Source organism: Crocuta crocuta, unplaced genomic scaffold (assembly GCF_008692635.1).
Source record: "Crocuta crocuta isolate KB4526 unplaced genomic scaffold, BGI_CrCroc_1.0 scaffold119, whole genome shotgun sequence".
Classification (NCBI taxonomy): domain Eukaryota; kingdom Metazoa; phylum Chordata; class Mammalia; order Carnivora; family Hyaenidae; genus Crocuta; species Crocuta crocuta.
Window position 1 is genome coordinate 2,757,804 of NW_027551562.1, and position 26,532 is coordinate 2,784,335.

The following is a 26,532-nucleotide window of genomic DNA, read 5'->3' on the forward strand; positions in this document are numbered from 1 at the left end:
CTCTGCATCGCAAGGGCTGTAGGCCCTCTGTGCCACGCAGTTTGGGAACCTGCCCTGAGACAGCCGTGGCCAGGTGGGTGCAGCGAGGCCTGCAGGGGGAGGGGGTGGGGGAGTCCTTACACACGTGATGACACCTTCAACCAAGTCTGGAGGGAGGAGTAGGAGAGGGGGAGGGGAGGCAGCCCAGCGCTAGGCAGAAAGAGCAGAATGGACAAAGGCACACATGTTTGACCTAGCGTGGTGTTTTTGAGGAAATCCCGAGTGGGAAAACCAAACCAGAATGGGGAAGGAGGTACAGCAGAGAAGGATTCAGGGCCTTCCAAATGTTTAAGCTTTGAATAGCACGGGTGGTATAAAGCGTGTAGTAGCTGGTTCCTAAGTGACCTTCTGTAAGGCCTGTCGTGCTTTATACTGAAAGCCAGTTTTCTGTAGGGAGAAGAAAAATTGCAGATTTATCAAAAACTAGCAAAAGATATGAAATAAACTATTAGGGTTGAATCATCTATGTGCTGCTTTGAATTCTTAAGGTTATTTAATGATAGTTTTTAAAAACTTTTGAGTCCTCTGTGACCATTTACTAGAGTAAATGGAGAGTAAATCCATTAGGAGCGATGCGGCAGTTTTCCTTGTTGAAAGTTTAAAGTTAATTAATTTCTATTTTAGAATTTAACGTAGGAGAGCCATCACACATAGTGACAGAACAATGCGATGTTATTTTTATATTTTAGAGTTTAAAGTTGAACTGAGCATGCCCTCCTATCATTGATGTGCTGCTTAAAATATTGGAAAGTGCAGCGAAATAGAAAAAACAAAGTGATTTTGTGTCATAAAGAGACAAATATACACGTTGGAATCTTGTGCTAGACAAATTTGTTTTACTTATGATTCTACTGAATACAGGGCCGCTACTTTACATTTTCCTAAGTAAATTTTTTGCAAATACCACATTTAAAGACTATAATTTTCCATTCAATGGGTATACCATTGTTTATATAGCTGTAGACAGTCTTCGGTTTTTCTAACCATATTTCTAGATGGGTTCTATTTTTTTATTAATGTTTTGTATGTATAGTTCTGGATTTGTAATGATTGAGTGAAAAAGTAGGAACGTGGGTGCTTGGGTGGCTTAGTGGGTCAAGCGTCCGACTTAGGCCCAGGTCATGATCTCACGGTTCGTGGGTCCGAGCCCCGTGTCGGGCTCTGTGCTGACAGCTCAGAGCCTGGAGCCTTTTTCGGATTCTGTGTCTCCCTCTCTCTCTCTGCCTCTTCTCCACTCATGCTCTGTGTCTCTGTCTCAGTACTATATAAACATAAAAAATAATTAAAAAAGCAGTAACGTGTATAAGGCTCTTAAAGCGTGTTTTCCAGATACTCTCCCAAACTGTGCAGCTAATTTGTATTTCCACTGGGAATGTATTGAAGTATTTATCTCATTGGGTGTCAAAACCAGTCATTGTTTGCCTGATAATAATCAGGCAAACTCTGTTGGTTCAGTCGTTTAAAAATATGGACCTGTATTCTGTTTATGGGTTTAATGGCAAGCAGTGTTTCAGTTAAAGTATCCTTTTAATATGTTGTGTAAACAAATGTAAAGATTTTGATGTAAAGCTCCTTTTTATCTTGGAGGTATCCGTCACGGATTGAAAAAATCGACTATGAGGAGGGCAAGATGTTGGTCCATTTTGAGCGTTGGAGTCATCGTTACGATGAATGGATTTACTGGGATAGCAATCGGTTGCGACCCCTGGAGAGACCTGCATTGAGAAAAGAAGGGCTCAAAGATGAGGAGGATTTCTTTGTAAGTAGCAAGCTTCCTCTGTGTGCTAGATGTGTAATGATACATTTTAATAGGAATTCTGTTAAATATTACAAAAGCTTATTTTTATAAAAGAAGTGCTTATTTATTATACATGGTATTGATCTTAAAAGTTGTTTAAAATAGGATTTTAAAGCTGGAGAAGAAGTTCTGGCTCGTTGGACAGACTGTCGCTATTACCCTGCCAAGATTGAAGCAATTAACAAAGAAGGTATGCATTTGAAATGATCTCAGATTTAAAATGGGATTGATAGTAAAAGTGAACTGTACTTCTAGTTTAAAGTCTTGTAATTGTTACTTATGGCTGCTACTTCTCTTTGTTTTATACTTTATGAATTTCCTGCTAATCTTTTCTGGAAACATTTCATTGTTGCATATTGTATAGAATGACATGATACATGATCTGCTTACCACCTAAATACACTGTTTACATTAGGGGAAGTGTGAAAGTTGGTTACAGTTGTTCAGCTTTTGGTCGATAGGCTTTTGTTATATGCATTTTATTTTTCCTTCTCTGTTTCCAGTTTGGCAGCTAAGTTATTTTTATGAGCAACTCAACCAGAGCGTTAGGGAAGGTGAAGGATACAGGAAAAAAAAAAAAAAGTTCAACTTGGAAGTAAAATACAGTCCAGTGTTTTCTGAGGAAAGAGTGTGGAAACTTATCAGTGTGAGGATTTCCTTTATTGCCTTTTTCCGCTGCCCCTTTTTTTCTTAGTTTCTGTGAATAATTGAGAGGTAAATTTTCCGATAGCCTTTGTGGCATCTAAACATCAGTATTGAGCAGAAGTTACTGAACTGACCAGTGATGTTGAAAATGACACTGGACTCAGGTGTGTTCATGTGGCCAAAGATGAGTAAGTCTGTTGGGCAGACAATGTATTGAAAAAAACAGAACTTGAAGACTGAGTAATTTGCAAAAGCATGATAATTAGTATTTAAATTAGTATTGGAGATATGCTTTCTTTTTAAAATTTCTTCTTTAAAATCTCATTTTAATAAGCTGTGAGACACTTGTAAGTATATTTCCAAGTCAGGAATACATCCGTTTTCTCTAACAGTTGTTTCTTAAACATGACCACTCATCCGTTCTGTTTCCTAAAGAAACACACATTGAGTTACAGCTTCTTTGCAAGAGAAGCATTTAAGTAAGGGGACACTTTAAACCTGAAAGACAAACAGGTCAGCTAACGAGGGAATGAAAGACTTCTGAAAAAGAAATGAAATGTATGTTGCAGAGGAAGAGAAGAGAGGCCTGCCACTTGTTAGGGACCGCAAGACCCTGTTGTGACCTCTGATAGAATATCAGGAGGGATGGGAGAGAGAATCGGGTCTGCGTATGGAATGTCTTGTTATCTGCTATAGAATTTGAATTCTTTTTTGGAGGTGATGGGAAAGAAACATGGAAGGGATTTAAGCTGAAGACTTAAAGTAACAACAAACTTTAGAAAACATGGGAGGTAAGAGGAGACAAAAGAGGAAAACATTTCAAAAGAGATGTATTAATGTTAAGTGTGAAAAAGCAAATCAGTGTTGTCTACTTAAAAATTATGATACACTTTTACAAAGGCCTAGTCCAGCGTATTGTTTTAAGGAACTGAAATAACATATGGCTAAGATTTTACTGCCACCCGTCACTTTCCTCCTGGAGGAGTTGAGGGACGTCTCTGTTGTTAGGTTTGCAGGTTACTTTTCCTTTCCTGGTGTGCTTCACCTCACTGCACTTAGCTTTGTGAGAGCTCTGTATGGAGCCCGTATTCCTGTGTCTAAGACGCGCGGGCTGGGCTCTCCAGGGTCGCGTGCAGGGCCCAGCATGGGGGCGTCACCAACACGTTGTGGGAGGAAAGCAGGAGGTAACAGATCATTTCTGCTGGATAATTAATAGGTATCCACCCCCAATAAAAAAAAGACGAAGGAAAATGAAACAAAACTCTCTATTTTATTTTATATTTTTAAAGTCCATTTTTATTTATTTTGAGAGAGAGAGCGAGAGGAAGTGGGGTAGGGGCAGAGAGAGAGTGAGACAGAACCCCAAGCAGGCACCGCGCGGTCAGCACAGAGCCTGATGTGGGCTCAAATTCATGAACCGTGAGATCACGACCTGAGCCGAGGTCAAGAGTCAGATGCTTAACCGACTGAGCCACGCGGGTGCCCCCTCCCTCTCTATATTGATTAAGAGCGGTTTCTTTGAGTGTGGAGAGCTCGGAGATCTTGCCTCCGTGCCTAACGCTCCTCAGGAGTGTAGCATGTACAGGTGCGTGGGTACCCACGCGTGCGGTGCCCTCAGAAGCCCAGTCCTCTGGTTCTGTCCCATCCCATCTGTCCACGGGCAGAGAACACAGAAAATTAAGCTCGTATTGGCGGAAGAGCAGAGGCACTCACTGCAGTCTCTGCCGTTTTAGGAGCAGTTTGAGTGCACCCTTCATGAAATGGTGGCAGACACAATTTCTTTTTAAAACATCTCCACTCGAGGTCTATATGTTGTGATTTCTGTGCGCCCCACGTGGCAGAGGAGCCTGCTCACCCATGTCACCCTCCACACCCCGGCCCCTCGCCGAGAAAAGGCAAAGGCACAGGAAGCCTTCAGGAGGCCTTCTGGTCACCGTAAAAGCTAAACAGAACTAACAGAGATGAACATTTAGGTGTTTTTAGTGAGTCTCAGAGAAGTTGAAGAGGAGGGGCGCATCTGTGAACCGGAGGGAACAGGGGAGTGTTCATGTCACAGGGGGTGGGGGGGAGTTGAGGAGCTGATCGGTGGAGAGTAGGCCAGAGGGGGGAAAGGAGGAAGGCACCACAGGAGCGGGCTGGCGTGGCCGGCGGCGGGGAGGGGCCTGCTCTCGTCCGGAAGGCCGCTCCCGCAGGAGGAGGACTTGGGGCAGGTGCAGAGCGCAGGCGGGCCAGGTGCACGTGTGCCGTGCTGGCTCAGCCCTCTCCGTGTCCTCACAGCCTCGTCACTCGGCTCGCCAGTCTTTTTCAGTAACTTGGGTCTAGAGCTTTATATCTGCAACATGGTGAATTATGCTAATCACGGGAAATACGAAATCCAATGATGTTCAGATTACAAAATTAAGGAAAGTCTTGGTAGATATACATCTGGTTTGGTGCCAGCTTCAAATCCAATAATAACAATGATGACACCCTTTTTACTTATTTTGTAAAGGTCTAGTACGTGTTTTCTTAAAGAGCCTCTCAGCCGTCATTTGTACAGGACATGATAGGAAAGCATTGGAATTTCTTAACTATAAAATCTATGTAATTTATGTTCTGTGACGATACTGACTTCTTTTGACTTGAAAGCATGGAGTCAGTAGCAAAACCTGAGTATACTTTGTGGTTGTCAGGCAGGCAGGGTGTTGAGTCCGAAAGGCAGGTGGAGTTAGCGGGTAGGTCTGGGGGCTGGTTAGAGCTGAGCTGCTGTTCGGCTGCCGGCACAGCGTTCCGCCTCCCTGGAAGTCAGCCATCTCATCTGCTCAGGAGCACTTTCATCCTGATGGTCTCTAGAGTGTTTTCTGGCTTAAAAGCCCGCGGATCTGATTCTTACTTACCAATTCATGGTGAAAGGATGTAATCTTTCTGTGAACAAATGATTGTTTTCCCCCATATCAATTCTTTCTCTCTGTTACTTGGAAAGAAACTTCCAAAAAGAGCAAGTGAGAATTCTTATAGAAATTTTATATCCGTTTGTAAGTAATGATCTTATTAGAAGGAAAGAAAATAAACTTCCCCAACTTCCTGCAGTTCTTAACAGGTGTGTGCATGCAGTTACTGTGATCAGAGTGTGTTTAGTTCTGTCAGGGCATTGCTTGCTAGGTTTCAAGTGTTGCTATAAGATTCCAGTTGTATTTTCTAATGATTCTGACTTGCTCCTGTTTCAGGAACATTCACAGTTCAGTTTTACGATGGAGTAATTCGTTGTTTAAAAAGAATGCACATTAAAGCCATGCCCGAGGATGCTAAGGGGCAGGTAAGAGAGTTTGGCATTCCTAGCTACCCAAAGGGATGTCTTCTGGAACGGTGACCAATCNAAAAAAAAAAAAAAGATACATATCTGTATTTTAAAGTAAACTAATTGTAGGATTATGTGCTGATAGCCCCAAATAGCAGCAAGAAAAAGCAGCTTAGAATGTAAGATAAATTATACACTTGATTTTTGCTTCTTTGGCTCTCGACCTGCTAAAGTTATAGGTCACTAGTTTCTGTTCCAGGTGCAACCCCAGCATCCACTAAGCTGGTGTTGTCCTTTCGACCCAGCTGGATCGTGGAGCCAGTCTATGGGAAGTGAGGTAAGTGCCTTTATTTAATTTTGCTTTGTTCTTCCTGGTATATAGTATCATTTAGAAAGTTAATTTTTCATATAAAATTTTATATTGAGTTCCTTATCTTCTTTCCTTTTATAAATCATAGTCCTTAATCTTCTTTTAAAAGGCGCTTACCTGACGCTCTGTAGGCTGTTTCAGGCAGGGCTCTGTGAGTCACAGGATGTAAGTTACATGCCTTGTCACTGCTCAGAGCAAGAATGATGAACGGTAAGCACTGGAAGGAGAGTCTGGGATGAAGTTAAAACCATGATTCTATTGGTCGAATATGTTTCCTGAAATACTGGAAAGAAAAGGTGCCACTAGAAATTTAAAATATTTTCTTTTATGTTCTGCTGTTATTTGGGATTTTCAGCACCTGGACCTACAATTAATTTTAAGAATTGAAAGTAACCTGTAAAAGTGTCTAATACAGAAATACGCTACATATGTGCTCCATACTGTGCGGTGCAAAGTGTCCTTCTGAATTGTGTTGAGATGATCTGGTCAGCTCGAGCCAAGTGTACATTTAGTAATCTAGAAATGTGAGTCACCGCAGTAAGATCCCTAAAAATGATTCCTGATCTCTTCCGAGAAGTGTGATCGTTTACAATCACCTGGTTTTCAAAAATGTAGTTTTGTAGTGATCAGCTCGCAGTCTTTCCCCCAGTTAATATGGAAATGCAGTTTAAAATGGAAATGCTTTTGATTGGGAAATTGCTTTGTGTATTCCTACTTGTATGTGTCAATAAAAGTTTCCTTTAAGCATTCAATGGTGTGATTTCTTGGTTACTGCATAGAAAATTGATGAAGACATTGGGAACTTAATACGTAGCTGTTTAATTAAACAAAATTCTCTCTCTCTCTCTCTCTTTTCCCTTTACGGCTATTATTTATTTTTCTGGTTATTTATGTGTTTGTGAGATGGCACTAACTCTAAAACTTCATTTTTTTCCAAAGTGAGATTCTGAGGCAGTTTGGTTTGTGGTAAAAGTACAAGTTATAAAAATTAATTCATTGGGTGTTATTGGGTGTTTACATAAGTAGTTACATTATGATGTGTGTGAACATTAAAGTCAGTGCCAGAATACAAACTATTGGAAGAGAATATGGGTAGCACTGTATCCTTAATTTACATTTTTCTTCATAATTTTAAATTACAAGCACACTAAAAATATTTGTAGAGTTTTGTTTTTTGTTTTTTTATAAAATGCTCTCTTTTCAAAGTGTCTTTGTTTCCCAAAAGGCTTTGACTTGTTTTCATGTAGGAAATAGACTCAGTTGTTGTGTGGCAAGTGCTGAGAGAATCCAGGTTGCATGAACCTTCTAAATTTTCAGTACCTTGGGAAGTCCCTTGTAAAGATAAACAGTAAATTTACTCAACTAACAAAGGATAAATAGATGCAATGTGGAAATACTCTTCTCTAAACTTCCTGTGCTCTTTCTGTTCTATTTTGTATTTCTGCAAACGTGCCGCTATAAAGCTCACTAGTGTTAAAGTTTTGCTCATAAGGTCCTTTACTATTTATGAAACATTTTTCTGCACACATTATTGAATTGGATTCCCGTAGCAAATCCTTTGACATAGCTGTGACTGATATTTCTGTTTCACATCTGAGGAATTCAGAACTTAGAGAATGGAGTGACTGACTTAACATTTCACATAAACATAGTGTGCAGGGTGACTCTGAGCTCCCATGTGACTTCCGGCATGCTCTGTATTGTGTACTGCTCTGTTACCTACAGGGAACTTTGCAGCATATCATCAGTTCTAATTCGTGGAAGAATCACACCAGTTATATTTAATAGTGAATCTTACCTATTTAAAAATAGAAGCGGGGGGCGCCTGGGTGGCTCAGTTGGCTGAACGTCTGACTCTTGATTTTAGCTCAAGTCATGATCCCAGGGTTGTGGGATTGAGCCCCTTGTTGGGCTCTGTGTTGAGCATGGAGCCTGCCTAAGATTCCCTCTTTCCTTCCCTCTGCCCTTCTCCCCAGCTCATGCGTGCTCCCTTTCTTTAAATAAATAAATAAATAACAAATAGAAGGGCAAAATAATGGGAGAATTCTTTAATGACACAACTGCATTGATGCCATGATTAACAAGTCATATGATCAGGCACTTTTAAAAAATATCTAATTGCACTTTCAAGAGGTACAACATGAATCTCTTCCAGTTTGCTGTTCATTGGAAAGAAAAAGAGCTGGAGTGGAATGCACCTCTAGCATGTTTCAGCATTTCTGTAACGACCTAAAATTTTTCCCACAACATGGAACCCAGATTTAAACACTCTGCTCTTAATAAGGCTGTACAAGGCTATTCCCTGTGGAATGTAACACTTTGCTTGTCTGGTGGTACTTTTGTTTCTCTTTCTGCTTTGCGGATTACTCGGTCACTGCAGCGGTGCTTTCTCTCTGTAGTACTTCAGTGTCAGTCTCAAGGTTCCACGTGGCCGTGGCCGTGGCACTTGGGCTCCCCAGCCCCCTCCTGCTGCTTGTGTCTACTCAAACACCCTCTGATTGCCAGGACTTGGTTTTGTTCTTCCATGGTGTTCGTTTATTCCTCCACTGCCTCTCCTGTCACACTGTCTTAATAGTTAATTTTATTTGCCTTTCAGTTCCTTATAGGTAGGCCCAAAAACCGTGGTTCCGAGTAAACATGGGGTTGGACAATACTGATTTATCTTTTTTCTTTTTGAGGGCTTTTGTTTTATTTTGTTTTGATATTTTGCAAACTAGAGACATAAATCTGTATTTTACAGTTGTGTCTTAATTTGCTTTCTAATAAGACATATACTGGGGGGACACAGTTTAAATACCGAGAAAGCTAGATGCTGGGCATTTTCCAGGCGGGAACAAAGATGTGGCCGCTCCAGGGCCCGTGCGGTTTAAGGCCTTTCAGGCAGCGTCTTTTATAAATTGTTGCCTCATGACTGCTTGGTGTGCTTCCTGGCACATGTAGCAAGGTGTTTAGCAGAATATTGGTGAGTGAATAGTTCGGTGCAGTCACGTGGTATTTTTAGTTCATTTCAGTCATGGGGGAGAGAAAGAAACACAGGTTTTGTTTGTTGGTTTATTTTTAGGGGCTTTTTGTCTTCACCATATATTTTCAAGAGCAGCCAGCACCCTCTTTTGACTAATGATTGAGGTTTGTTATGTAACTTGTGAAGGAAATGTATTTGATGTTGAGAAGTAGTTGTAGTTACTTGGACTAAGCAGTTAGTGTATGCCCATCTTGGTTGAATTTGAGCTGGCCTCTTTGAAGCTTAGTGGCCTTAGCGGAAGAGTAATTGTAGAGATACTACAAATACTTGTTTTAAGAAAATCTTTTTGGTTGTACAGATTTAAATGTTAACACCACTCTTTTACTTTTTTACGTATTTCCTTTTTTTTTTTTTTTTTGTTTTTTTTGAGAGAGACAGCAGGCATGGGGGAAGGATGGGGATAGAGGTGGAGGTGGGAGGGAATCTCAAGCAGGCCCCATGCCCAGTGCAGAGCCTCATGCGGGCTTGATCTTGAGACCCTGAGATCATGACTCGAGTTGAAATCAAGAGTCGGAAGCTTAACCGACTGAGCCACCCAGGAGCCCCTCCATACTTTTTACAATAAGCATTTTTAGTTGAGAAAAATTGTGTGGCAACTAACTTTAAATATAAGCACAGGAAGAATAAATACTTGGATCGCAGAAGAATGGTAATCAGCACAAATCCAGGAAGTTGTAGAGTGAGGGAAATTAGTCTGGAGCCTGACTGTATGTATGTAAGACACCTTGGTCAAATCATGTGGCTCTTTTTTCTTTAGTAATATTAAGCTGTTCTGATACATTGGTGTCCAGACTGTCAAAGCTTTAAAAATTAATTAAATCATATCTTGAATTCTGTGAAATCGGCCATACTTTGTTAATTCTTCCTAACAAGGAATAGTAATTTGTTCACTGAGAATGCGTTTCTTTAACCTTTGCAGAATTGCAACGTAAGCATTTTTCACTCATTTCTTCCACGATTTGTTGTGCTCAGAAAAGAAATGCAGTTTACCATTTAAATCTAAAGTACTGAGGCAGAATGCCATGTAGTGTTCCAGAGTTGTTACAGGGGCCCCTCCTTTATTTTAGATTTTATTCCTGTGAAAATGATAGCAAAGGAATATTTGCTATTGAATATTTACCTATTTTATGTAAGGTTATATGATCCCACTAACCCATTAGATCATTAAATTTGATAATTACTGTGTTGATGATTTATCTTATAACTATAATTCTGTTTTTTTGTGTGTGTGTGGTTTTGTCGCTTTGAAAATGTGATACATGTTTTTATTAGTGTAGTTAAATTTTGATTAATTTTTTAATACTTCACATGTTTTGTGTTTTTCCTTTGGAGGATTGGATAGCTTTAGTCAAAGCAGCTGCTGCAGCTGCAGCCAAGAATAAAACAGGGAGCAAACCTCGTACCAGCGCTAACAGCAATAAAGATAAAGACAAAGATGAGAGGAAATGGTTTAAAGTACCTTCAAAGAAGGAAGAGACTTCAGCTTCTATAGCTTCATCAGAAGTTGAGAAGAAGGAAGATCTGCCCACGTCTAGTGAACCATTTGGTACAAAATCTGTTCTTAACGTTCATTCCTATGGCGGGTGAACTCACATAGTGAGTAAGCCAGACCCTTTGGCGACCTGTCATTCGGGGCTGTGGTTAAATGGTTGGGCTCTTCCCGAGTGTAAGTGGGTAACTTTTGTAGTGGGTGACAGAGCCAGATGTAACTGGTCCAGTGTGGGTACTGGATGATGGGTGCCCGCGGTATTCTTGAACAGAGATGAATTCGGATCTTGACTTCTAAGTTCTTGTTAGTAGGCTTTGGGGTTTTTGCTTCTTTCGTGTGTGTGTTTTTTTTTCTTTAAGTTTTTTAAAACGCTGCTGCTTTAAATGCATGTGTTTTGAGATGTAAAATGGGAAAAGCAGGGAGTCCTTTTCTTGCTGCTTTTCTTTCCTAAAGAATAACTACTAGGTAGTTTTTTTATTCCTAATATATCAGTCTGGAGCAATTTGTGTTTTTGAAGTTCTGTGTCAAGCAGTGGGTTAACAAAAAAATAAGCGTGAAGCATTTTTACTATTTTGCTATTTAAAAACAAATCATGTGTTTTAACTTTGGATTCTAGATAAACTCTCATGTATGTATTCTATTAAAAGTAGGACTTCATGTAGAGAACGTTCCAAAGATGGTCTTTCCACAGCCAGAGAGCACATTATCAAACAAGAGGAAAAATAATCAAGGCAACTCATTTCAGGCCAAGAGAGCTCGACTTAACAAGATTACTGGTAAACTACAATGATTCTTTTGGTTGTGGGTGGGGGGGGGAATGGAGGGTTTGATTTTAGATGAGTTTGTTTTTAATAAAGCAAAATGTATCTTTTGTTTTAGTGTGACAAACTGGTTAACAGGGAAGACAGGTACTTTATGGCTCTTCAAGGTCAACATTCCTTCAGCGCTGTCAGCTTTTTCTGTTGTGAAATGTGAAAACCGTCACCCATTCTGCCTACCTCACAGGGATGTTGTGAGGGTTGATAGGATCAAATGTGACAACATTCCGTAGTTTTTACATCACCTTGGTGGCAGGAGCAGTTTCTATTAAGACTTGAATTCTCTGCTTTTGTCCGTCTGCTGGGGACACAGCCCCTGAGGTCCTAAGTGTTCTTACACAAACCTTCCTCCCCTTGGCTGGGCTTGTTAAAGACGGCAGTGTGTATGGCTGCCAAGATGAACGCTCCATTGAATTCAGTTCCCGGATCTGTGTACTCCCAAAGCAAAAGTACTTCCAGAAGTTTCTTGCATTTCTTATCTTCAGGTTGGTTCCTAGAATCCCATCTTATTTTTCTGTGCCTGCTTTAATTTAGGAAGTAGGGTGTTAGGACACTGAAAACTGGCAATCCTAGCATGGTTAGTGTCCACAGGAGAAGGGATTTAAGTATTTGAAGGAGGGTCAGTCACACGAGGGCCCCATCACTTCCAGGGCCTGTTCAGCCTAACGATTCTAATCTTTGGAAGAAATTGTAAACGTGTTTAATTTTTCTGAGTATATGTTAAAAAGAGAGTTAAGATACTTTTAATTATTCCTCTTTTAAGGACAAAATTATTTTTAGTGTCTTTGGCCTAATAAAGCTGTACAAACCTTTGTTGGCATTCTTTTAAATAATTTGAAGATGTTTGGTTTTGCTGTCAGATCAAAGAATACATGTAAATTAAGCATTCAGACCATTTCCTGAGGAGTAGAGTCCCGCTGAACAAGGACTCTGCAGCTGAGTGTTGTCTAGAACCATTGTTTTATCGTAGAATTCATCTCAAGTGATGGTAATTGGTTTCAACAGGTGAGAATATTTGTTATTCTCCATTTGTTAACATTATTTTTGTGCCTTTTGCTGGTAAGGGATATTTTCGGCCCCAGGACAGGGGATATTTCAGATTAATTCATCCATTCCCTTTTCCTCAGACACTCTTAGCTTTGGAGCAAGCCCGGATGTTGTCGGGTGGTGGTTACCAGGGCACCTTGAGACTTCAGGTTGGCGCTAGCGGGATGGCAAGTAGGGCTGCGGGCCGTGGCAGAAGAGGAGAGCGCTTCCGACTCCGGTGCTACCAAGACTAGAGCAGCACTCCCGCAGGGGCCGAGCCCCAGGGAGATGGACGTGACTGGGACCCTGACGCTGACGCGGTGCGCCTGCCAGCTTACCAGCCTCGAGGGTTTTCTTGCAGTCTGGATAACCTGCTTTTAGTTTCAGGCAGTATATTCTTACACGTGCCTTCCTGAGCAGTTCGAGCCCAAGCCCCTGACATGTAAAGAAACAAAAGAAGAAAATAGCTCAGTCAACAACAGTGTATTATTTACATGTGGCCTTGAAAAGAAAACCATTTTACCTGGTGTCTCAAGGAAGTTCTAATACTGGTTGCTTAGTAACACAAGGTGGAGGGACTTTGTCCTTACTTCCCTGGTAGTTGTGGCAGCAGTAGAAAAGTGTAAGATTTCACGGATGCGAAGCTGTTACGATTTTTTCCCTTTATTTACTCAGAAGATTTGAATGTATGGTAATCCTCTGAATCCTGTTTTTGTTTTCATGTTGCAATCATATCGTACATAAAGAGAATAGATCTTTTGTAAGACTGTTTTCAGCGGTTGAAACTCGGGCTTGCTCTGTGTAGTAAATTTCATTTGCAGGCCATAAAAACAGATGAGAATAATATAAAGCAGTGGTTTTGCTATGGGATTTTGGTGATAAATTTTAAATTTATCAAGCTCACCTACGGTATCTGTTCGTGCCTTTGCTACTGAGAGGAGTAGGGCTCCGATCATAGTAGCATCTTGGCTGCTCTGACATGTTTCCCCCCCACTCCACGCTTTATTTACCTTTGAAATCATTCTAGCTGGAAATAAGCGGACCAGCCACTGCATACATTTAATTCCTATATTCACTCTCTGTTCCCTTCCTGATGGCCACAGCCTGTAGAGATTCTAAACCTGAATTCTGGTTAGGGGATGGTCTAGGATGGCTTTTTTTTGAAGTTTCCAAATAAGTACACACTGAAATAGTAGCTGCACAGTGTATATATGCCCTTCTGGAGACTTATTTTTCTTTATGTGATGTACCTTATTGATAGTTGTGTACTTTATGCATACTGATTTAGAACTGACAATTTTACAGAGAGATTCAAGAGTCCATGCTTGGGCCCAAGCTGCAAGCAGACTGCAAGCAAATTTGAGTAGATGATAACATACAAATTGTCTGTCAAGGGAGCAAAAGAAAAAACAGCAGCATGGTCTGATTCTGCCAGTTGTAGGAGTTCCCAGAATCCCAGCCAGCTTAGATATGTTTGTGCAGCTTAAGGAACTTTAAAAATAATTTGAAAAAACCCAGAGGTTGGAATGGGGCAGTATGTGCTACTGATGATAATTTCAAGAATATTCAATACTTTCTCCCAGCAAGAATGTTGTGTTTGAATCCTCTGTTTGAATTCCCGGTGATTAGAGCACAGATTTAACTACTTAGCCCAGCCTTCCTCCCCTTTGCCATTCTAGGGTTCTCTGGCCTCTGTTCTGTTCATTCCTATTAGCAGAGGCAGACAACTGTGATTTTGTGGCTCAAGTACAGTATTGAGAAATTGTAACTTTGTGGGCGGGACTTATGAATATTTGATGTTCTACTTTTATCTGGTATTTACATAACATCTTGAAGCTGCATGATGTGTTCTGTTAAGATAATCACAGATACATTCTTCTGGAGGTGGGCCTGTTAGCGACATATAATTAATAAGCATTTACAAATAAGTAAAACTAACTTCTTCTGTATCTGTTTCCATTCACTAAGGATATTGTATTTTTACCCAGAATATTCACAGGCCAAGAAAACAGATTTCAGACAGCCTCTTCAGGGGCAGCAGTAATCCGAGACCTTTCAGAGACTTTTATTTTTGTCCCCTTGTTTGTATCTGGTACCTCTTTTGTAAGATAGCATGTTATATAAAGTATGAAAAGATTTTCTCGATCATATTTGAGGCATTTGAATTCACTGAATACCAAGTATTGTATCTTCTAATCTAATTTTGAGTAGTTTTTATTAAATGCCCCATTACTTTTTATAACAACATTACAATGCTTTATTTCTCCATCACAAACCATTGGGTGGGAATGCTTTTAATTAATTGGGTCTATAATGTCCTATTTTAAATTTATGAGTGTCTGAATTATTTTGTTTCTTTTAGAATTTGTAGTACCTTATTTTTGTAATTTGGGATCTCTGCTCTCTATTAATGGGATTTGAAAAGTACTTTTACCACCTCTATGAAAGGAAACAAAATATAAGATACATTTAATAGATTGAGTAGCAAAATATTTGTCCTGTTTGAGTAAAGCAGAAATTCTGCTCATTTCCCTGCAAAAGAACTTGATTCCCTAATTATTTTTCTTTTCATTTCAGTAGTAGTGATTCTCAAAAATATTAGCTAGAGAAGAAAAACTTAGTGAACATGGTTTTAAATGTTAAGGAAGCACACCGTGCTACATCTGTTTCAGTCATCAAAAAATATGTTCAGAAGTGATATTAACATAATCAGGACTGAATTTATGGTTTGTAAGCTTTTTGTAAAATTATTTCTGTATTGGCTTCCCCCCACCCCCATTTAAATCCACACTTAATATTGTGTGTGCAAACTATGTAGATTGTTGTCTCAACCGGACCAGATACATTTTTAATACCAGTCATTGATTTGTCAAAATCACTATTTTACACTCAGCCTTTTCTATTTTAAATGAACAATTCTGGGTGCTGGATATTCAACTTTCTAATAAAGGAAAGGTTGCTTTGGTCCTAAGTTAACACTTGGCTGTAGTACTACTTTAAGGATACATCTTTAATTTTTGAATTCCTACTTAGATTACCTAACATCTTCGAGATAGTTACCTGAAAAAGTCCAAAGATGTTGCCACATGGATGGATCAATGTCATGTGGCATTTGTGGGGCACTGTTTTCTTCCTATTGACTATACTCTAGACAGCCTCAGTAGTCTAGGAGGTATAACTGCTGTAGTAAGTTGACTGTTAATGGTGTTGATTGTTAAATCATGCTTTCTTTGAAGCAGAGGTTTTATGTAGCCAGGTTTGAAATGGCAGAAATGATTTTTGGTGACCTTTTATGTGCTCAGTGGTCATAAGGAAAGACATACTTGTTGTATTCCATAAGCGTTCTAAACTTGGCTACACTGACAATACTTGTCAGGTGTGTGGCAAAGAAGCTTGACCAAGTAAATGCCTTTAATTTATACATTAAGGCAGAGGTTTATTGTCTTATAAGGTTAATTTATGTGCTGTAGATAAAATATTCTGTCCTTGAAAATTGAGAATTAGAGATACACATTGGAGAAAACTGGGATTCCTAAATTATTTCACCTTTTGTAGAATGAGGCTATAGTATTCAGTCCTAATGGAGGAAGGACCTGCACTTTTCCCCCCGTTGACATAAGGCAGATCCGTCAGTGTTTTGGGCACGTTTGCAAGAAGATAAGGTATAGTGGGGCATAGGGATAAACCCATAAAGTGTTGGTCAAAGGATCCATGTGGAGTTAAAAATTGGGAGTAGTTGTTGAGCTAGTAATAGAACAACAACAGAGTCTTCAGGAAGGGTTTTTCAGATCTTGATATTAACTCTGTATTTTAGTTGTATAAACAAAGCCCATAGTATGAGTATTAATCTAACCAACCTTAGGTTTCTAGATAGTACATCATAGAGTTAAAATGTATATGCATGTGTTTTTTTAAGGATATCTTTAGGAGTGATTTTTTTTGTTTTTTACAGAAAACGAATTGTGTAAAAAACTCGAGTTGTGATTCAGTCCCTTGAGTCGTCATAACGGGTGTACTTGTTTTTGTCAAGTAACCCTTTGAGACCATTTGCTTCCTGTGTACTAAAAAGGATGGGGGGCTTCAACTGCTAACGTTGGGGGGAAGTTGATTAGATTGAAAGCCAGTATTTTTTCTAATGAGCAATTTCTGTACAATTTTCCTCAAGGTTTGTTGGCATCCAAAGCTGTTGGGGTGGATGGTGCTGAAAAAAAGGAAGACTTCAATGAAACGGCTCCAATGCTGGAGCAGGTATGAAATGGTAGCATTTGATTTTTTTCAAGGTTCCCAACTGGAATGATCACGGAGCTATAGTATCCACGTAATTGAAAATTGCCCTTTTGATTGGATATGGGACTAGGAAGCTGATTAATTGATGCTATATTTTTAACTCGGCCTTCTGCAAGGCATACAGATAAACTACCGACTTTGCTCGTGTTGGTTTTCAGTAGACCGGCACTAACGCCCTTGTCTCCAGCATTTGAAGGCCTGGGGACAGGCCTCCCAGGGTCCGAGCCTCCCACTAGCTCACCGTTAGTTAGGTAACTAGCTTACGAAAAGACCCTTCCACAAGTACTTTTCATTTGTGAGCTAAAACAGGGTTTTTGACATCTAATAAAGCTTCTTTTGTAAGAAGTTTCTTTTATATTGTAACGATTGGTGTTGTTAGACTGACTCTGTGTTTTATGAACCGATCCGTGAGCCATACATTTTTGCAGGATGTATATTTTAGTAACTACAAAAGAATTTTAAAAAACTATTAAGGGTCTGTCTTTAAACCACCTAATAGAGGAATTTAAAAGTGAAGGTGGCATTTGCTAGATTTTGCCTTGGCTACCTTCACGTCCCCACAGTACCTGTACATAATGAACTGTGCATGCTTTCACACTCTCTAAGGGCTTAACTTCTGGGGCACTGTAAGACTCTAAGGACACAGTGATAGCCATAACTGGATCTCCTTGGTTCTCCTGTTTTAAAATCTGAGCCTTAATGTAGTTTTAATATATCCTTTTTGTATTCATTGAGTTTTTCTTTATTAGTAGCCTAATCAAGAAGACTTTAAATTGAGTATCTTCTGCCCTTCTCTATATGCGTTTTAAAAAAGAGTCCAAATTTAATTGATATTGTATTGAGTTTTTCAGGGTTATTTTAGGCCTGATTTGATAACAGTGCATTGTTTTGGTGCCTCCGTTAATGTTGTATTAAAACAATGGTCTTTTAAATTGATTAATATGTCAGCGAATCATCCCTTCTGATTTTCTGTGATCATCAGGCGGTTAAGTCTTTGCCGTTACTGTCAGTATATCAACCAAATTTGAAGTGAGTTTTTTTTTTTACTGTGTATGACTCTATTCAGCATCCCATATATAACAGTATTTTGTATTTTCACCACTGTTTATACTATTCTCAGAATGCAATACATCAGGGACTTGGGTAATAAAATGTTTCTGGAAAATTCATTACAATGTCAATCTTTCATGATGCACAATCGTGCTGCGGTGAATGTGATTGTGAAGATTACTTCTTATGTCTGGAAGTTAGTGGAGAGGGCAGGGCTCATTTCAGAGAGAAGTACAGAAAACAACAGTCTGAAATCAAGTTGATAAAAAAAAAGAAAGAAAAATCGAGTAACTCGGCTGTTTCTGTTCGTATCATTAAGTCATTTTGAGAGTCCTTGCCAGTTTTGTAACAAAGAGACCAATAGTCATTACTGAAAAGTTTGTAAATTATCTTAGCTTCTTAAGGAACATGCTGCCGTTCCCTCATTTTTGTCATTCACATGGAAATCGTTGTGAAAATGTTTTGTAACCAGACTCTTAATTTTTATGCTGTTTACCCTGCTTCAAAGTTAAAAAGCCGAGTTATAAAACTCTTAGTTACAAGTATTGGTATCTATAACTATAGACTTAAAAGAGAGGTATCGATTGTCACTAACCTCTGTTGTCTTAATGAGTAAAATAATGTCACTCGTGACAGTTTTATCACAGGCCGACAGCCAGAACTTACTGTGCTAATGGGTTTACACTTAAAACAAAAATTCAGACTGTGGTCTTGAACCCCAATTCTCAGATATTAATTATAGATTATTTAATTGTATTAGGGAATTGTCATGTTATATTTACTTTTGGATAAAACCTGCATTAGATGCATAATTCAGTAAGTTTTTAAAAATGTTAATTTGTCCTTGTTTAGAAGTTAAGCACCTTATCAAGATACTAATTTAAGTTTTAAAATCTTGTTTTATAACTTTGTAACTTGAGAGTAATGGATGCTGTAGTGATGTCTCTCACGTATGTGAAGATGAACAATAAAATTGTTTACTTACAAGTAATGGCTCTAATTACTTTTCTGGCAACACCTTTTATGAGAAGTTTAGGAATCCTTTCCATTTGTGGAGTACTTTTTCAAGTGATTAATCCGCACTTATACACATGCATAATGAGTAAATTGAAGACTAGAGACGATGACAACCGAATGAAGGGGGTCCTTGACACCAGCCCTTTATGTGGCGTGTCCGGCAGGCCACCCAGCACACCCCCAGGTGCCCTGCTTAATGGCAGATGCCCGGCAGAGTTGGAGCGCCCTGTATGTTAGCGGGGGGCAGCACGCCCGGTGGTCCCCAGACGATGCTCTTTCACGTTCCAGAGAACGGCACGCTGCTGACCTGATGGTCATCCTGCCTAAAAGATGAGGAAGTAAAAAGGTTTCCTGGGGACAAGCCTGTTGTTCGTAGTGTTAGCAACTTAATTCTGTAGAGAGGCCTGCCTATGTTGGCCTCGATTTTTTAAAAAGCGTATCTCCCGTTTTGCTCTCCGATCCGTGTGTCAGAAAGAGATACAGCCCAGGCCTTCCAGCACCATAGACTGTAGGCCCATCCATTGTGGCTATTCTGTGGTCTTTGGACACATTCACATAGATTTCTATGTAGGTAGGAAATTGTACTGCCAAATGAATAAAGATATCCTTTATGAGAGAACTGACAAAAGTTCTAATTTTTTTTTAAAAGTATCAGTTGGCAGGAGGAAGGTAAAAATTCTCATCTAAGAATGCGACGTATTTTGTTTTTAAATCCAATGTTTTTAACTTACACTTGGTTTTACTCCTTGGTTTTTTGTTCCTTTTTTTTGTTGTTGCTTGTTTTGTATTGTTTTTTAGTCTTTTAACTCTGTATTGCTGGTGGCTTTGATTTCATGATGCACTATGCTTATGAAAGTCTAGCTTTCAGCACTAAAATGAGTTAAAGATAATGTTTCGTTAATTTGGTCATTGTTTTCCTGTTGAGATCTTTCTTTAAAGGGAAGCTGTCTACTTCGACCTCTTCATTCAACTTGATGAAGGAAATTGTTTTTTGACCAAACATCTAAAAGTCAGAAGCTTAAATGTATTCCTCTAATGCTCCAAACCATGGAAATGCTGTTCATTTACCTAATTGTTATCAAGGTAGTTAGTTGGTAATCACAGTCTCGAAAGAGGTATATTTCAGTATAATACCGTGAAAATATTTGCCCGGCACGATAGCCTTTTTTTTTTTTTTTTTTTTCCTATTCCTAGAATTTTCTGAATAATGTGGTTTTTTTAAAAAAATCAAATTTAGACCGAAAGCTGACAGCATCCCTTTAAAGATAGCCTATTCAACTTTTAGTTAATAATTTGTGGGGTTCTTTTTGGTTTTTCATTTGTAATAGAAATGTTATATGTTGCTTAACAATGTTTTTGGATACTAAAGTTGCTTAACAATCAAAATAGAATACAAGAACAAAAATGAAGAAACCAAAATAAAAATATCAATTTTTTATTATTTATTCAGGCGATTTCACCTAAACCTCAAAGTCAGAAAAAAAATGAAGCTGACATTAGCAGTTCTGCCAACACTCAGAAACCTGCACTGTTATCCTCAACTTTGTCTTCAGGGAAGGCTCGCAGCAAGAAATGCAAACATGAATCTGGAGATTCTTCTGGGTGTATAAAACCCCCTAAATCACCACTTTCCCCAGAGTTAATACAAGTCGAGGATTTGACGCTTGTATCTCAGCTTTCTTCTTCAGTGATAAATAAAACTAGTGAGCACAGATTTTTAAAAAATAGTTACTTATCCTATAAGATACATTAAAAACAGTTTGGTTGTAGTTATATTGTATTTTTATGAAGTTGCTTTTTAACAATTCAAACTTAAGTGGATATGACAGGGAAGGCTTCAAACTATATTTCAGGGGCAAAAACCATCTACATTTCTGACTGATTTACTGTACAGAGACTGTACATTTAATAACGCAAATTCTACTGTAGTTTGACTCTCCTCAATTAATAGTAATCCGAGCACAATGAGAGGCCTGATTCATTACAAAAAACCAAACCGAAACAGAGGGATACGAAAAGACTCACGCTGGCTATTTTTCTGCCAATCCTAAGACTGATCTCCTGGGTAGATTTAGTTATTGTTCCCAGTTGCCTCTATCCTGCCATAGGTTTGATTCATTCTTGTTCTGGGATTTGGAGTTCAGACTTCAGTGTATTCTTACTGAGGAAGGGAGAAGAATGCTTCCCTCATCTTATTTTTAAGGTTATTACTGTTTCAGTGTCACCCAGTCTTTCAAGAGTTAACTTAGTCTTTTTAAAAATAGCCGTCCAGCATGCGTCTGGATGTATAAAAGACTTGTGTGGATGCTGTGTTTCTCCGGTAGGTTTAGTGTTCTAAGTCAGAGACAGTTCGAGAAACTCTGACCTGGGAAGTCTCTGGATAAAAGAAACTTCCCTTTGGCAATTCACGCAAGTGCGCTGGTATCCTGATCAGTGAGTGAATAGGACACATTATCTTCAGAACTCTTCCATATCATATCTTTTCCACAACAATTAAAAATGTTGGCATCGAGAAGACACTTTGATCAGCCAAATACAGTCTCTTTCTCCCAGTTCAGTTGCCATATTTTCTACCAAACTGTATTTTTGAATTTTTGAGCAGGCCGTGGCATTGTTTGGTTTTGTTCTTTTTAACGAACGGGTAGAAAGAATGGGAACAGAAAAACTCCCTTGTTTCCTCATCAGCTTCGCTTCATTTTGGCACTTACCACGAAACACGGTTAGTCACCACAATGTCACGTGGCATTGATAAGTATTTTATTTTGAAATCGTTTGGTATTTTGGTATTATAGCCACAGTGTTACAGCAATTGAATTTTATTCTTTCATTTTTTTTTCAATTATCACCGTGTCTCTTTTTATTTTGATTTTTGTAATATGACTTTTAAATACCCAAAGCATCAGCCACTCTTATTTCCTCCTTCTAAGTTAACGTGAGTTGATTAGCCTATGTATTCCTGCCTGTTCTAAATTCTTCAACATGTTTACATGCCACGTAGAAAGAAGAAAACTCAAGTTTAAAAAAAAAAAACAAACCCACAGGTTTCCAACCTTTCGTGTTACCTTAGCTAGAAGACGCCTAACTGGCCCAAGTTAGTTACTTAAAAAACAAAAAATACATGAGGGCGAAAGCAGTGTTGTATTTTAAAGTCCTCATTGTTTGCCTATAATAAGTACTTGAAGTTGTTTGTGTTCAATTTTTTTTAATGAATCAGGCCCAAAATGTTTCTAAGAATCCATTTGTGGGAGTGAGGGTGGGATAAACTTATGTACGTTAGTTTTATTTTGGCAAGTAAAGCACTGGCTCTACAATGCATGTCAGGTTTTTGTCACCTATGCCCCCTGCCTTTTTGTCCCTTAGATTTTCTAGATTTGTACTGTGGCAAAAGGGATCTACCTTTCTATCTATATTTTTTTTAAGTTTTTAAAAAATCTCAGCTATACAGAGACTATTTTCCCAAAGGAAGAATGGCAACTAACACAATGATCTACAATTAGAGAATTAACTGTAGACTGTCACTTGGGAAACTACCTGAAATCAATGTTCCATGTTACTTTCTTTTGATTCTAATAGGCCTTAGACCTTAGAAGTTTTGGTTAGCTTTTTTGTGAACGAGGGCACAGTTTCTGCCTATGATTCCTTTTGGAACGTGCCGTTCCTTGTGGATACCTAACAGCGCCAGAGGGCAGAATCTGAATAATTTTTCCCATTTACCTCCTTAAGTATTATAAGATGATCCTGGCATGTATCTGCTTCGTGAACATTGAAGATCTTTTTCTAGGTTCTTCACAGCCTGTGAACCCCCCTAGACCTTTCAAGCATAGTGAGCGGAGAAGAAGATCTCAGCGCTTAGCCACCTTGCCCATGCCTGACGATTCCGTAGAAAAGGTTTCTCCTCCCTCTCCAGCCACTGATGGGAAAGTTTTCTCCATCAGTTCTCAAACTCAGCAAGAGTCTTCAGTACCAGAGGGTAACGTATATTGATTTCCTACAGAACCAAACATAAAAGAGATAAAGATGATTAGAATATTAAGACATTGCTTCTTTTTCCTTCTTCTACCTTTTGGACTTAAAAGCACTTTGTTTTCAAATATGTATCGAGTGCCTTTATGTTGGGCGCGATTTGCCTTAGATAACATTTTAATCCACGTTGATACCGAACCAGCTGACCTCTGTTAATATTCTGTTACATCCTCTATTTTGTGTAGTGCCCGATGTTGCACATTTGCCACTTCAGAAGCTGGGACCCTGTCTCCCTCTTGACTTAAGTCGCGCTTCAGAAGTTCCAGCAGCGCTAGCCCCAGATCCCGTTTACCCTAACGAATGTCCCAGGCTGGAAAAGGACGGTACACAGATGCTTACGAATCCTTCTTCCAAAGCGATAGCTGATGGAAGAGGACCTCCAGCAGCAGCAGGTAAAACCAAACCAGACAAAACAAAAATGTATTTTGCCAGTAGCTTGAGGGCATGGATATTCTGATGTTTAATTACATTATTTTAATACATCATTCCTCTTCATAGATACTTTACGTAATGTCTGTGGGGTATAGGATTTCTGCTTAAAGTTCTTTTGTGAGCTCATTTACCATCACCCTCCCTGGACTGGCTTCCTGTTTTGTCACTTTATCTACTTCCTTCTCCTTGCTTCTTTCTTATATCCTGTTTATTATTATTATTAGTAGTAGTAGTAGTAGTAAAACTAGGAATTGTTAGAGCTAAATATAATGGCAGAAGTTCTTGGTTTTGAACCCAGAAAATACTTAGTGGGATCAGTATCCAGGCTTAAGGATTTGAATAGAACTTAACATGTAAGAAGCACGTGGCTTAAATTTAAGGGTATATACCTTAAATATAATCCCCTGTTTGCAGGCAGACCCTCCCGAATTTAAATTCCTTTGTTACAGTGTCATTTGGGGAGTCTAATGTGTAAAATCAGCCGGTAACACATTTTGGAGACAATTTTACGATACTGTAACATATGATAAGGTTACATTGTTTTATTTGGAAGTTTTATAAAATTTTAACCTCAACCAAAGAGTGTATATAGTTTTAAAAAGACAAATACTAGTTTCACATCTTCTTCTAGTAAATTATTAATCTGGAGATAGTTGGATGAAGGAAGTCTGAATTGAGCCAGTTCAGAGTTGGAGGAAGGCGTTAAGACTGTTTCTTGAACTGCAGCCCAGAGTGTGAGGGCTGATTGTCTTACTGGCCCCTGCCCGGGACTCACTTTATCCACCGGCTCGTCAGATGGGGTGTGAAGTAGAGCTTGCTCTTTTCTGGGGTGATGCATATGAAAGTAAAATGATTGAAGTTACAGTTTAGATCACTGTCTTTACCTTCTTTCAAAGTAAAAATGTAATATGAAATACACAGCTTTCTAGTTTGATTTTGTCAGTGAAGATGGAAGCTGTTTTGTTTCCATATTTTGTGTTAGAAAATCAGCGCCCAGATACGAAGATTTATAGGTTTTTGAAACATTTGTCATTTCCCAAATCTGATCCATTGCCTTTTGACTCTTTTTTCCAAGCCCCTTTGATCCCTAGGCTTGTTTTTCTTTTCCCTTTTCTCACAAGTTTCTGAATTACCGTTGACTCTTTGAGATATTCTTCCTGATGAAGGGCTTACACAGTCGTTTGATAATCTGGAGGGTTTTTTTGTGCAGAACTGACTGTATGAAAAGTATGTTAAAGTTGTAATCTGTATCCACTGGGGAAATTATTTACAGATGTGCCTTTGATAATATTTGTATTTTAAGTAAGTATAGATGTATATATTCTAATCGTAGCGTGACTGGAACATAGACCAGTATAGAGAGCTATCTAATAATGAAGAGTGATTTTAGATTATATATCCTAAAATGGCAAAGTAGTGATTGCACATGAAGTGGAGATCCTTGGTTGAAATGGCTTTGCTTCTAACCAGAGTACTAGCCTCGTCTTTTTTTCAGAGTTTCTATCGTATTTGGAGACATAACTACTAATTACTATTGGGGTGTGGTTCTCGTTTCTCATAATAGTTTGGGGGCAGGGAAGGCATAATATTCTTCTCCTTTCTAAGTCTTGGAGGTAACTTTGAGAAAGTCGAAGTAGTAAGACAGTGTCCTGGAAAAGTGAATGGTAGAGAGGAGTTCAGATTTTTAAGATGATGAATTTGTAGATGTGTTGAAGGGTGAGGATCTTCTGGGTGTGCAGACAGCTGGCAACCTTCATCAGTTAAATCAAGGAAATACATGGTTTAAATGTTAATTACTGAAAGACCCTTTATTAGAGGGTTGAACACAGTCACGGTATTCGAGTGTGACATGAAGAAGGTTCTAATTTAATTTTTTATTTTTGGAGGAAGTAGTGGAATTCAGGTCATATTCTAATTGCACCCCTTCTTATTAAAACTTCCTGAGCCTCTTGGACTTGCATTGAGATTCTGAGTTGTTCACACGCTTTTCTCTCTTACCATTTTTGTTTCCTACCTTCTTTCAACTATTTTGCAGTCTTGTGGGACTTCCGTAGTCTTTCATGTAGACTCAAAGATATATATATATATTTATATATATATATATATGCGTGTGTGCGTATGGGTATATATATATATGGGTGTATATATGTGTGTGTGTGCGTNGTTTGCCATCTTCATTATAAAAGTAAATTTTGTTACCTTGGAATTTTAAAACTTCCATAGAAAGCATTGTTTACTCGAACTTGAGTCAAAGCCATTTTCTGGGGTATTTTTGTCAGAGTGGAACTCTGGGGGTGTTGAGGATGATGAGGATCAGAGGATGTTGGTCATGAGCTGTGAAACAGTTGAAGAGCCTTAGATTTTTATTTCTGATGTGTCCGAGCAGTGTGCACACTGCTGAGTTTCGCAGTCCTGGTAAAGGATTGATGAGATTATGCAAATTGTCACGTACACCTGTTCCGAAAGGTTAACACTTTACTTTTTTTTTTTTTTATGTTTATTTGTTTTTGAGAGAGTGTGTGAGAGAGAGCCCCAGCAGGGGAGGAGCAGAGAGAAAGAGAGACACAGCCACAGGCTCCAGGCTCTGAGCTGTCAGCACAGAGCCGAAAGTGGGGCTCGAACTCACTGCGAGATTATGACCCGAGCCGAAGTCGGAGGCTTAACTGACTGAGCCACTCAGGGGCCCCCAAATTTTACTTTTAATGGTAGAGATAAATGAGGTTGAGCTCATCCTGCTACATTCTTTTACGGGCGAGCCTGCCAACATTATGGCTAACCTGGGGTAAAAATACTACTGCCGCCCACGTTGCCAAAAGACATCATTGGTACCCTGGTAAAAACTGATGCCTTTGTTTCCATTTTATTATTAGCATGCTTTATCTAACAGAGCCAGCCAGCTTTATGTTACGGTACAGCCTTGGTTTTGTTACTGTCTGGAAATGTTAGCTCATTTTCTCATTTACCTACCGAATGTATGTGTACAAACACTGAATCACTCTAACCGCTTTAAGGAGTTATAAGATGTGCAAGCTCTGTGGACAGAGGGGCGAACCAGTGCTAATCACAGAATCTCTGACTTGTGGGCTACTTGCCTGGGCTGTGGCGCCCGCTGGCTCCTTAAAGAGAGGAGTTCTAGTCCAGTGCCTTGCATCGACTTTGCTTTTAAGTGTTTTTCTGTTTTTTTGTTTTGTTTTGTTTTCTGTTTTTTGTGTTTTTTTTTTTGGGGGGGGGGTTAAATT

The 26,532-nt window shown here is 39.1% G+C and overlaps 1 protein-coding gene across 11 annotated transcripts in view; it reads left to right on the plus strand.

The window, feature by feature from the left end:
* Positions 1-26,532, plus strand: part of PHF20L1 (PHD finger protein 20 like 1) — an 81,968-nt gene that overhangs the window by 16,906 nt on the left and 38,530 nt on the right. For 3 of the 11 annotated variants that reach the window (XM_077749940.1, XM_077749941.1, XM_077749951.1), the window contains exons 3-12: positions 1,627-1,798; positions 1,943-2,027; positions 5,689-5,777; positions 6,007-6,096; positions 10,484-10,697; positions 11,288-11,416; positions 16,650-16,732; positions 20,289-20,541; positions 22,620-22,808; positions 23,047-23,253. In XM_077749940.1, the coding sequence (XP_077606066.1) occupies positions 1,627-1,798; positions 1,943-2,027; positions 5,689-5,777; positions 6,007-6,096; positions 10,484-10,697; positions 11,288-11,416; positions 16,650-16,732; positions 20,289-20,541; positions 22,620-22,808; positions 23,047-23,253 (1,511 nt within the window). The remainder of the gene's footprint in view (positions 1-1,626; positions 1,799-1,942; positions 2,028-5,688; positions 5,778-6,006; positions 6,097-10,483; positions 10,698-11,287; positions 11,417-16,649; positions 16,733-20,288; positions 20,542-22,619; positions 22,809-23,046; positions 23,254-26,532) is intronic. The other 8 variants (XM_077749942.1, XM_077749943.1, XM_077749944.1 and 5 more) reach the window with 5 other exon arrangements.